This window comes from Pan troglodytes, chromosome 19 (genome assembly GCF_028858775.2).
Source record: "Pan troglodytes isolate AG18354 chromosome 19, NHGRI_mPanTro3-v2.0_pri, whole genome shotgun sequence".
NCBI lineage: Eukaryota > Metazoa > Chordata > Mammalia > Primates > Hominidae > Pan > Pan troglodytes.
In genome coordinates this window covers 30,803,256-30,814,451 of record NC_072417.2, presented here as the reverse complement: position 1 = coordinate 30,814,451, position 11,196 = coordinate 30,803,256, and the positions used below count along the sequence as shown (strand labels likewise).

General features: G+C 46.9%; 1 protein-coding gene across 14 annotated transcripts in view; it reads right to left on the bottom strand.

Annotated features, from left to right (window-relative positions):
* Nucleotides 1-7,632: 7,632 nt before the first annotated feature.
* ACACA (acetyl-CoA carboxylase alpha) overlaps nt 7,633-11,196 on the bottom strand; it is a 330,230-nt gene continuing 326,666 nt past the window's right edge. For all 14 annotated transcript variants that reach the window (XM_511428.9, XM_009432351.5, XM_063798638.1 and 11 more), the window contains one exon: nt 7,633-10,073. In XM_511428.9, coding sequence (XP_511428.5) covers nt 9,950-10,073 — 124 coding nt within the window. In that variant the 3' untranslated portion in view covers nt 7,633-9,949. The remainder of the gene's footprint in view (nt 10,074-11,196) is intronic.

The window sequence follows — 11,196 nt, the reverse complement described above, 5'->3', positions numbered from 1 at the left end:
ATTTTTCATTTTTGTTTCGTTTTTGTTTTTTTTGAGGCAGAGTCTCGCTGTGTTGCCCAGACTCAAGCAGTCCTCTCACCTCAGCTGCCCAAGTAGCTGGGACTACAGCCACGTGCCATCACCCAGCTAATTTTTTATTTTTTAATTTTTTATACAGATGAGGGTCTCACTGTGTTGCCCAAGCTGGTCTCGAACTCCTGGGCACCTTAGCCTCTCAAAGTGTTGGGATTACAGGTATGAGCCACCACACCCGGCCCTACTTTTAATTTTTTGAGGAACCACTTTTGCATAGCAGCTACACCATTTTCTATTCCTGCCAACAGTGCACAAGGGTTCTAATTTTTCCACATCGTCTGCAACATGTTATTTTCTGTTTGTTTTTTATAGCAGATGTCCTAATGGGTATGAAGTGTTGTGTCGTTGAGGTATTAATGTACATTTCCCCAACAATTAATGATGCTGAGCATGTTTTTATATGCTTCTTGACCATTCATAAATCATCTTTGAAAAAATGGGTTTAAGCCCTTTGCCTTTTGTTGTTGAGACAGGGTCTTGCTCTGTTGCCCAGGCTAGAGTGCAGTGGTGCGATCTCAGCTCACTGCAACCCCAACCTCCTGAGCCAGTGCTCCTCCCGCCTCAGCCTCTCAAGTAGCTGGAACTAGAGGCATATGCCACCATGCCTGGCCAATTTTAAAAAATTTTTTTGTAGAGATAGTGTCTCACTGTATTGCCCAGCCTGGTCTCAAACTCCTGGACTCATGTGATCCTCCCACCTCAGCCTCCCAAAGTGCTGGGATTAGAGGTGTGAGCCACTGCTGCCAGCCTTACTATGCATTTTAAAGTTATTTTCGGCTGGGTGCGGTGGCTCATGCCTCTAATCCCAGCACTTTGGGAGGCCGAGGCAGGTGGATCACCTGAGGTCAGGAGTTTGAGAGCAGGCTGGCCAACATGGTGAGACCCTGTCTCTACCAAAAATACAAAAATTAGCCGGGCATGGTGGTGGGCGCCTATAATCCCAGCTACTCAGGAGGCTGAGGCAGGAGAACTGCTTGAACCCAGGATGCGGAGGTTGCAGTGAGCCGAGATTGCATCATTGCACTCCAGTCTGGATGACAGAGCAAGACTCCATCTCTAAATAAATAAAGTTACTTTCTTTTTTTTTTTTTTTTTTTTTTTTTTTTTGAGACGGAGTCTCGCTCTGTCGCCCAGGCTGGAGTGCAGTGGCGCGATCTCGGCTCACTGCAAGCTCCGCCTCCCGGGTTCATGCCATTCTCCTGCCTCAGCCTCCCGAGTAGCTGGGACTACAGGCGCCCGCTACCACGCCCGGCTAATTTTTTGTATTTTCAGTAGAGACGGGGTTTCACCGTGTTAGCCAGGATGGTCTCGATCTCCTGACCTCGTGATCCGCCCGCCTCGGCCTCCCAAAGTGCTGGGATTACAGGAATAAAGTTACTTTCTTAGTGGTTGTTCTAGAGGTTATATAACACTATACTTGAGATTAATATTACCTTAATACTGGCAACACATAGAGACTTGGTTTTCATGTTGTTTCATTTTTACCCCCTTCTTTGTGTGACTGTCATACATATTACGGTTCTATATGCTATAAACCCCAAAATACAGTGGTATACTTATTGTTTAATGCAACTTTATGTCTTTTAATGAAGTTAAAGAGAACACAGTTTTTTATATTTACCTAGGTACTGTTTACCTTTTCCCAGTGCCTTTTCATTTCTTTGAGTAGATTTGAATTACTATCTGGAATTATTTCTTTTCAGCCTCAACTATTGCTTTTAGTATTTCTTATAAAGCTGGTCTCCTAACAATGAATTCTCTTTTTTTGTGGAGTGTCTTTATTTCACCTGTACTTGTTTTAAGGACAGTGTTGCTGGATATAGGATTCTTGTTTGACAGCATTTTTTTTCTTCTTGTGGCACTCTGACAATACTGCCCCACTGCCTCCTGGGGTCCATTGTTTCTGATTAGAAGGCAGCTGTGATTTATTTTGTTATTCTTCTGTAAGTGATAACTTGTTCTTCTCTAGCTTCCTTTAAGATTTTTCTTTATCTTTCAACAGTTTGTCCATGAGGTATCTAGGTGTAAGTATCTTTGTTTATCCTACTTGGGGTTTATTGAGCTTCTTGGATCTGCAGATTCATGTTTTCCATCAAATTTGGGAATTTTTCAGCCACTATTTCTTCAGATATTTTTTTACATTTCTCTTTTCTGGCACCCCCAGTACACATATGTTGGTAAACGCACTGTTGCTGCACAGGAGTCTGAGGCTCTATTCATTTTTCACTCTTTTTTCCTCTCTGTTCTTCACATTGGATAATTCTGTTACTCTATGATTTCACATGCACTGATTCTTCTGTCTTCCCAAATCTGTGTAGTCCCTCTGGTCAACTTTTCAGAATTTCCTTTTCAAAAACTGGGATAAATATATGATTTACCATTTTAACAGTTTCTAAGTGTATAGTTCAGTGACATTAAGGACATTCACATTGTTGTGCAACCATCACCACCATCCACCTCCAGAACATTTCATCATCCCATACTGAAACTCTGTACTCATTCAACAATAACTCCCGGCTGCTACAGTGGCTCATGCCTATAATTCCAGAGCTTTGGGAGGCTGAAGAAGGAAGATCGCTTGAGCCCAGGAGTTCAAGATCAGCTTGGGCAACACAGTGAGGCCCTGTCTCTACAAAAAAAAAAAAAAAAAAAAAAAATTATTTTTTAAATTAGCTGGGTATAGTGGCTTGCACCTGTAGTCCCAGCTATTCAGGAGGCTGAGGTGGGAGGACTGCTTGAGCCCAGGAGTTTGAGGCTGTAGTGAGCTATGATCATACCACTGTACTCCAGCCTGGGCAATAGAGTGAGACCCTGTCTCTAAAAACGAAAACAGTAATCCCCAAATTCCTCTCCCCACAACCCCTGTTTTATTTTCTGTCTCTGTGAATTTGATAATTTCGGATACCTCATATAAGTGGAATCAAACAATATCTGTTTTTGTGTCTGGCTTATTTCACTTAGCATAATGTCTTCACAGTTCATCCATGTTGCAGCATGTTTCAGAATTTTATTCAGAATGTGCTTTTTTTGTTCTGTTTTGAGACAGGGTCTTGCTCTGTCACCCAGGTTGGAGTGCAGTGGCGTGATCACGGTTCACTGCAGCCTCTACCTCCCTGGGCTCAGGTCATCCTTCCACCTCAGCCTCCCAAGTTGCTGGGACGACAAGCGTGTGCCACCACACCTGGCTAATTTTTTTTTTTTGCATTTTTTGTAGAGATGGAGTTTTGTCATGTTGTCCAGGCTGGTCTTAAACTCTTGGACTCAAGCGAACTGCCCACCCTGGCCTCCCAAATTGCTGGGGATCATAGGTGTGAGCCACCATGCCTGGCCAATTCTTTTTTTTTTTTTAAATAAGGGCCCAAGGTTGTCCTACCTGACCCTTTAATTCTGTAAATGTGTGTATGTGTGTGTTTAAGTTTCTGCCCAGTTGTTTTTGTTTATTTGTTTGTTTGTTTTTTGAGACGGAATCTCATTCTGTCACCCAGGCTGGAGTGCAGTGGCACAATCTTGGCTCACTGCAACCTCTACCTCCCGGGTTCAAGCGATTCTCCTGCCTCAGCCTCCCAAGCAGCTGGGATTACAGGCGCACACCACCACACCCAGCTAATTTATTTTTAGTAGAGACGGTTTCACCATGTTGGCCAGGCTGGTCTTGAACTCCTGACCTCAAGTGATCCGCCCGCCTCAGCCTCCCCAAGTGCAGGAATTGAGCCACCACACCCAGCCTCTGCTCAGTTTTTCTTTTTAAAACTTCTTATTTTTTAAGCCTAGCTTCACAGGGGCCACCCTTGTGCCTAATGGTCAGCCAATGCTTTAGGCAGATGTATCTTGAGCCAGCAAGGCATCTATCTTCTGCTGATAAGTTGGTGGGTGGGTGGGTGTGTGTGTGTGTGTGTGTGTGTGTGTGCGCGCGCGCGCGCGGGGGGGCTACATATTAAAACATTTCAGCAGTTTTGAAATCTGCCCTGGCTTTTACTTTCTGCTGGGCCCTCTGGCATTTCCTCTTCATGTGCCCACAGGTTCTATCAGCTAGGGCTGTGTGACTAGCTTGGGCCTTCTCTGGTCTCTCCTGTGTGGATGTGCGGGGAGCTTATCAAGCCCCTTGTGGCTGTCTCATTTCCTGCTTCTGTTAAAGCTCTAGCTAGGCTGCTGGTCTATTGCTTGAGCCAAGCTGAGCCACTGGTCTTCCCTGGATGTTTGCTGCTGAGTTACTGCTGTTACTGACAATGCCAGTGGGCATGGAGTATTTTTATCCAGACTTCAGCATTACCCATGATCCCAGATGAAAATCTGCCTAGAGCTGGAAGGGATCTTAGGGATCTTCTCGTTCCACACTCTACTTTCACATCCCAGGGAAGGCAGGACTCCAGAACACCCTTGAGCTGCTCAAGGCCTGCCCTAAGTGAGGGCAGCCAGGCTTAGAGATCGGCCTTCAGGCTCAGCTGCACAGCTCCTCAGTGGCACTTCCGCTTAGTGTCCATGTCACCCAACACGTAGAGACAATCCCTAGACCCTGCCCTCGCCAGGGGGACGGTTCTCCACCAATACCCTATGAGGAAGGTGCCCCTGAGTGATGACAGGCGCCCAGTCTTGGGAGCAAAAGAGATAGGGCATGGAGAAACCTGACCTGCATTGAGGGTTTGCTGCTCATGCCCTGCACTTGATTCACATTAACTAATTTAATGTCATTTTTCAAAATGCCCCATTGAGGTCCACATTTCACAGATGAGGAGGCAGGAACTTGCTCAAGGACAAGAGTGAGGGGCTGGATACTGGAAATCAGCTCAGGCTTATTCCAAAGTCCCTGTTCTTGTAAGTGACTATGAAAGGAGCTATTTGCATGGACAGGAATGCTCTGTGAGCATTCCTGCAGAGCCTGGACTTGTACAGTGGGTTCTGCCTCTTCCCACCCCCAGCCCTCCCTGATTACTCTAGAAGGCCAGTCATGACACAGAATGTTGGCAATCAGATTCAGCGCCATCTGAGCTATTCTGTCCTGTCTCTGTGCGGTTCCTAGAGGGCTGAGCCCACTGTGTGGCTCCAAGTCTCAGGCTCCGTTATCATTCTGCCCTCCACCAACCACAGGAAACCCCATGCTTTGGAAGATGTTGCTTATTACCAAGATACTGCATTTCTAAAGATGTCCTACCCCCATCACTTATTATCAACACCCATTAGAGCCACTGGCCAGCAGGAGGTGACCAGGACTGCACTTCCTGGGTAAAACTCCAGTCAACACAAAGACAACGGCATGGAAAGACTGCTGCCTGAGGCACAGCAGGATTCCTAGAGCACTGGAAATAGCCGATTGTTCCCCACTCCTGTGGGTGGCCCGGGCATACTATCCTGGGTGCCCCTCCAGCTTGGGGACTGCACACGATTAAGCTGAGCTTGGACCCAGTTTTCTTGGCACTCAAGACTGTGCTCTTTTCATTCAATTGGCTGCTTTTGAAAGCTTTATACACAGCTTTCACGTGCCCATAAACCACTAAAGGACAAACCCTTGCTCCTTGGCCTGGCATTTAAGGATCTTTATATCTGATGCCGGCTTGTTTTTTGGGAGTTCATTGTCTATTACTCCCCCAAGTGACTGCTCTACTCCCCTTCAACCTTCCCAGTGCTCCCCAAATAACTTTGTAAATCCCAGTGCCCCGGCCTGGAATGCCCTGGCTTCCACCCTGCCGCAGCTGGTAGCCTCTCTCTGCCAATAAGCTTCATTTGTCCATACCACTCCCTCTGGCCCATGGTGCTTTCTGCCTCACCATTTGGAACAGGGCAGGCCCAGGTGTTACCCTTCTTGTGCCCAGGGCCTGAGGAGCCAGTGGTTTGAAGGAAGGTTTGCCTTTCAGCTCAGTGCCTCCCTACAGGCCTTTCCCTGCTGCCCGGCACTGAGCCCTGTGTACTAGGGGTGAACAGCCCTCCCTATGGTTCTTAGGCATTTGCGTTCATCGCTGTGTTATTGTTCAGCCGGGGAAAGAGAGGTGGGCCTAGATCTGGATCCTAGAACCCTCGCTGTGCCGTCTTTTCCTTACTACCCCAAAGTAAGACCAATGGGGATTTATTATTTCCTTTTGTTGAAAAGAGGAGTGAAGGAAGTGTAGCGCCCCAGCAGAAGAAACTGTATCGGGCAAGCTCCCGGAGGCAGCAGTGGAATCCTGCCTCAGAACCACCAACAGGTGCTGGCTGAGTGCTTACACCTGTGGCCTGTCTTCAGCTGCCTGCTTAGGGAGGAGGGAAGAAGGAAGAAGAGGCCCAGGCCGCCACGCAGACCGGGCTTCCTTGCCCGTGAAGAGCAGCAGTGGTAGGCAAACAGTAGCAATCTTCCCCCTGGATCCTTTATCCTGTATCTCCCTTCTGACTCCCCTTTCTGGAACATCTGGCTCAGGGTGAATCAAATTGATATTTTCTTAACACTATATTTCATTTTAGAAAAAGCAACCCTTTGCTTTGCAGTATATCCCAAAGAGAGAGACAGATACAACACTGAGTTTAATAATCAGCAAAGGGCAGGGATTTGCCTCCTGTGACCTGTATCTTTGTAGACATTCAGGAATTGGTGCTTATTCCTGCCTTAATTATAGGGATTCATAGAAAGCTTTTTTTTTTTTTTTTTTTTTTTTTGAGACGGAGTCTTGCTCTGTCACCAGGCTGGAGTGCAGTGGTGCAATCTCAGCTCACTGCAACCTCCGCCTCCCAGGTTCAAGCAATTCTCCTGCCTCAGCCTCCTGAGTAGCTGGGACTACAGGTGTGTGACACTGCTCCCACCTAATTTTTTATATATTTTTAGGGGGTTTCACTGTGTTAGCCAGGATGGTCTCAATCTCCTGATCTCATGATACACCCACCTCGGCCTCCCAAAGTGCTAGGATTATAGGGGTGAGTTACCATGCCCAGCCCATAGAAAGTTTTTTTAGAGAGAGAAACTGAGGCAGAGGGTTGACGGCACGGAATCATGAGCTTCCTGCCCCGAGTGCCTTTTTGTGCCGAGTTAAAAATCCATGAATAGCTAAAGAAAGAAAATCTAAAACCTTCCTCTCAAATCTCTAACAAGGGCCATGCGGCCCCAGTGTTTACACTGAGTTATCAGAGCACTCTCAACTTCCTGTATGCTGAGAAGGGACTTCTGAGGAGGACAGTGGGCTCTGGGCTTCCAAGGCTTGGAGCTGTTATCCTCACTAAACAGCTGTGGTCTTTCTTGTCCCTGCTCTAAAGACATTCTCTTTTGGAGGGGACATTCCTGCCAGGACTCCCATCCAGCTCTCAGCAGGAAGAAGTTTCCCATCCTGAAAAACTCAACAGAAACTAAAAAACTGACCCTCTGCTACGGGGTTCCCGAACATTTGTAGCCTTTCAGAGTTTGACCTTGATTCAGCGGATAAGACAGGGCTGGCCAAGGCCAGCTTTTTACTGCCTACCCATCATCTTTATGCAAGTTCAGGAGACAAAGGGCTTTAGGTGTTACAGGGCCATGGAGGGGCTTGCCCCACACTGAGCCCCTGCTGAAAGCAGAACAAGAAATGAGGTGGCTGGGCATGGATTGAAATGACAAACTGTAACTCTTCTACAAATGTAGAGGTTTATTTCAACAAAATGTGTAAAGAGTGCATCTGAAGCTCCTGCTCATCACGGTATGTGTCCATCAAATTCTGAGACAAGTGAAGGCTGTTTTGTGAACGAAGAGAACAGATAATATGGCGGTCTCCGTCCAAGCAGGTCTTGGTCAATATCCATCATTTATATTCCTCCTGCCTTAGTAGCCTTGCATGTTTGAGGGGCTGTGGGAATGTCAGATTGCTCATGTTCTGTGCCTCCAACTTGAAAAATCCTTGTCCAGGGTAAGACCTACAGTGAGGAGCTCTGGGGATGGGGGAGGAGGCATTACAGGGTTCTAGAGAGGAAACATACTCGTTTGTGTCATAATTTGGTGGGGAGAGGGGAGGTAAATGAGTGTGACCCACCCTGCCTCTGAAGACATGCCTGGACAGGCCTCCTGGGGGGTGCAGGACTTCATACCACTTGCAGATATGTGGGATTTGATTTATTGCAAAAAAGCATAGAAGAATAATCTGGTCAAAAATGAATCCAATTCTTACTAGGTAAGCAAATAGCCAGCAATGGTCAATGCATTTTCCTGGACTGAGAATTGTCCCCCACCACTTTATGCCCTTTTCTGAAGGTGCTGAACACCTGTACCTTCCACCAGGGCAGCCGGGCTGAGGCTCTGACTCCTGGGGGCTGTCCGCTCCATACCCAGCCATACAGTGCCCACCTGCAACCCAGAACCATTGACAAGTCCAGCCAATCCATCCGCACAGATTCCTCCTGAAGAAGGGGAGGTGGAGCTCGTTCTTGTGTGCAAACTACAGGGTTAAGGCTCAGAACTGTGGCTTGTCCAAGAACGTTCATACCACTGCTTCTCAAACGTCTTAGTGATTTCCTCCTTGGTCATCAGTGACAAATGCAATTAGCTGCACTAAAGGAACCGGATGCTACACCAGCCCTGATCACCTGCCACTCTTGCTTTAGGAACAGAGGAATCAGTAAGTTCTTTTCTTGAATAAACTAGTTGTTGAAAGTAAACTCTCTCCACCACCTGAGGAAGCCCCTGATGCCAGTCAGGAGGGGCCAGTAAGCCTGGAGGACAGCAGCACCATGACTGAGTTGTAAATAATCTTAAGGTCATGTGGATTCTGTGTTTCCTGGAAGCCTCCCTCATCAGGAAGGCCAGCTCCTGGTGCTGAGGGTGTAGCTGTCACCAGGGTCCTTTCAGAGCTGTGGGGAGACCTGCTGCCTGTCTACATTCTGGGGAAGAGAGTATAACCGTTAGCTGCTAGGACAGTAATCCTGGAACTAGGGAAGAGTGACTGTGGAGGCACCATTACCCTCTCAAAACCATCCAAGCTCCAGGCTTCATAGGAACAACTTTCCAAGTCCTCAAAACAGACTATCTATCTCGCTGGCTCTCCACATGGCATAAATAACTAGTTTCCACCAGTGCAGAAAGGGCAGTTCTCTTCTGGCTCCTCCTCTGCCAACTCAGGCTTCACCGCCTGTGGAACTGCTGGGGCCCCTCAAGCACTGGCCTTGCAGCTCCCAGCCACATGCGACAGCTAGTCCAGCAGTGACGTGCAGGCGAGAGGCAGGCCAACAACTACCTTTCCCTTTGTCCTCAGAGACTGAATCCAAGGTTGAGGTCCCCTAAATCAAGAATAACTGGGTCTATTTTCTTTCTCTGCTTCTTGGCTCACAGTTTTGCCCTCATCTTTGAGTTCCTATGGAGCTTGTAGTAGATTTTATGCTCTAATTTTTCTTCATAAAAGGTACCGTAGTGTGGTTAAACTGGGAATCATTCCTCTCCAGTGCCTACTGTGTGCTGGGCTAAGAGTCGGGGTAATAAACAATGGACTTGAGGCTTCCTCCTCTCCTTAGCCCTCCTCTGCTGCCTGTGGCTGCGGCTCATGGGGCCAGGAGTGAGGGGGGCGCTGCTCACTGCTTGGCAACTCCTCACGCTTCCCCATGCTGGGGGGCCAAGGGGCTGTCAGGACAGGAGGGGCAGCCCTACTTTGGTTAGTAAGACCTCATGGTACATGTTTGTACCTTTCATTGCCTTCTCAGTCCTGTGCAGGGAGTGGAGGACTAGGCCTGGCCAGGGTAATAAATACCGAATGGGGTAGGTGTGACTGGTGGGCTGGAGGGGGATTCTGTGATCTTACATCCCAGGATGTCATGCATAACCTGAAACGAGAGGAAGTAAAATGCCATTTGACTCCAGTGCTGGGTCTCCTGTGCCTTCTCATTACAGTGGTTACAGTTGTAAAAGGCAGCTCTAGCCCTTTTCTCCAGAGACAGGGCAGGGACAGGCAGGAAGCTCTTCCTACGTGGAAGGGGAATCCATTGTGGAGAGGATCCGTATGACTTCTGCTCGCTGAGTGGGTGATATGTGCTGGGTCATATGGATGATGGAATCCATGGCAACCTCTGGATTGGCCTGGACCAAGCTGGAAAGGAAGATTAAGAATGGTGAAGAAAAGAGAAGCAGAAGTGTCTAGATCAGGACAGCTAAAGAACTGCCCAATAAACATGCGTGCACCGTCCACTGCAGACATTTTAGTCACGCCTCACCTTATTTGTTTCCCTATATTACAAATATCCAGCCAAGGTAGTGCAAGACGAACCCAAAACATTTTGCTATGTTGAAAAAGGAATTAAACCCAAAACAAAAACAATGGGGGCATGTCACAAAGACAGCAATTGGGGCATCAAAAGAAGCCCAGCAATGAATTATAAATCGGTAAAAAATAGAACTTCATGAGTCTATACCAATAATGAATATATAAAAGAATCGGCAGGAGTGAGGACTGAGTGGTGACTGGTAATTGTGGAGGGTGTGCTGGAGTTGGAAAGTTATCATTTTGCAAGCTCATTGTAAAGACTGCACCAGAGGGAAATTTTGATGAAAGCAAGATACTTGCATGGCCTTAATGTCTTCCCGCAGACTACTTATTAGGTGCAAGGGGGGAAAATCAGTAATTATATGGTAGAGAAATGGAGCAACATCTTGACCAGCGGATGAAATTAACACGAGGAGGAGCAGATAAACAGCATGTGCCCCCAGATGTGGTGCCCTGTGAAGGTTCTGGCCAGAGTGCCTCACCTGCATCTCATCATGGGGAGACATCAGACAAACTCAAAATGAGCAATGTTCTACAGATGGTAGATATCAGATAAAAGTTTTTAATCAATGTTAAATTTACAAAAGTGGATCATTTTATGATGGTTATGTAAAAGTATCCCTATTCTCAGCAAATGCACACTGAAATATTTGGGGGTAAAGGCCATGATATATGTAACACCCTTAAGTAGTTCAGAAAGAGGAAAAATGTATACACATATGGGAGGGCAGGCACACTCATAAGTGATATAGCAACGGGGAGAAAATGTGACAGGTAAATCTGAGTACAGATATTATATATAGGGGTGTTCTTTGTACTGTTTTTAATTTTATAACTTTTCTGTAAGTGAAATGTTTCCAAATAAACTTTTATAAAAATGCCCCTGCAGTCTCTACCACCAATCCTATGGAGCAGACTGAAGCCTCTAGAAGAATACAGCTAACTCTTG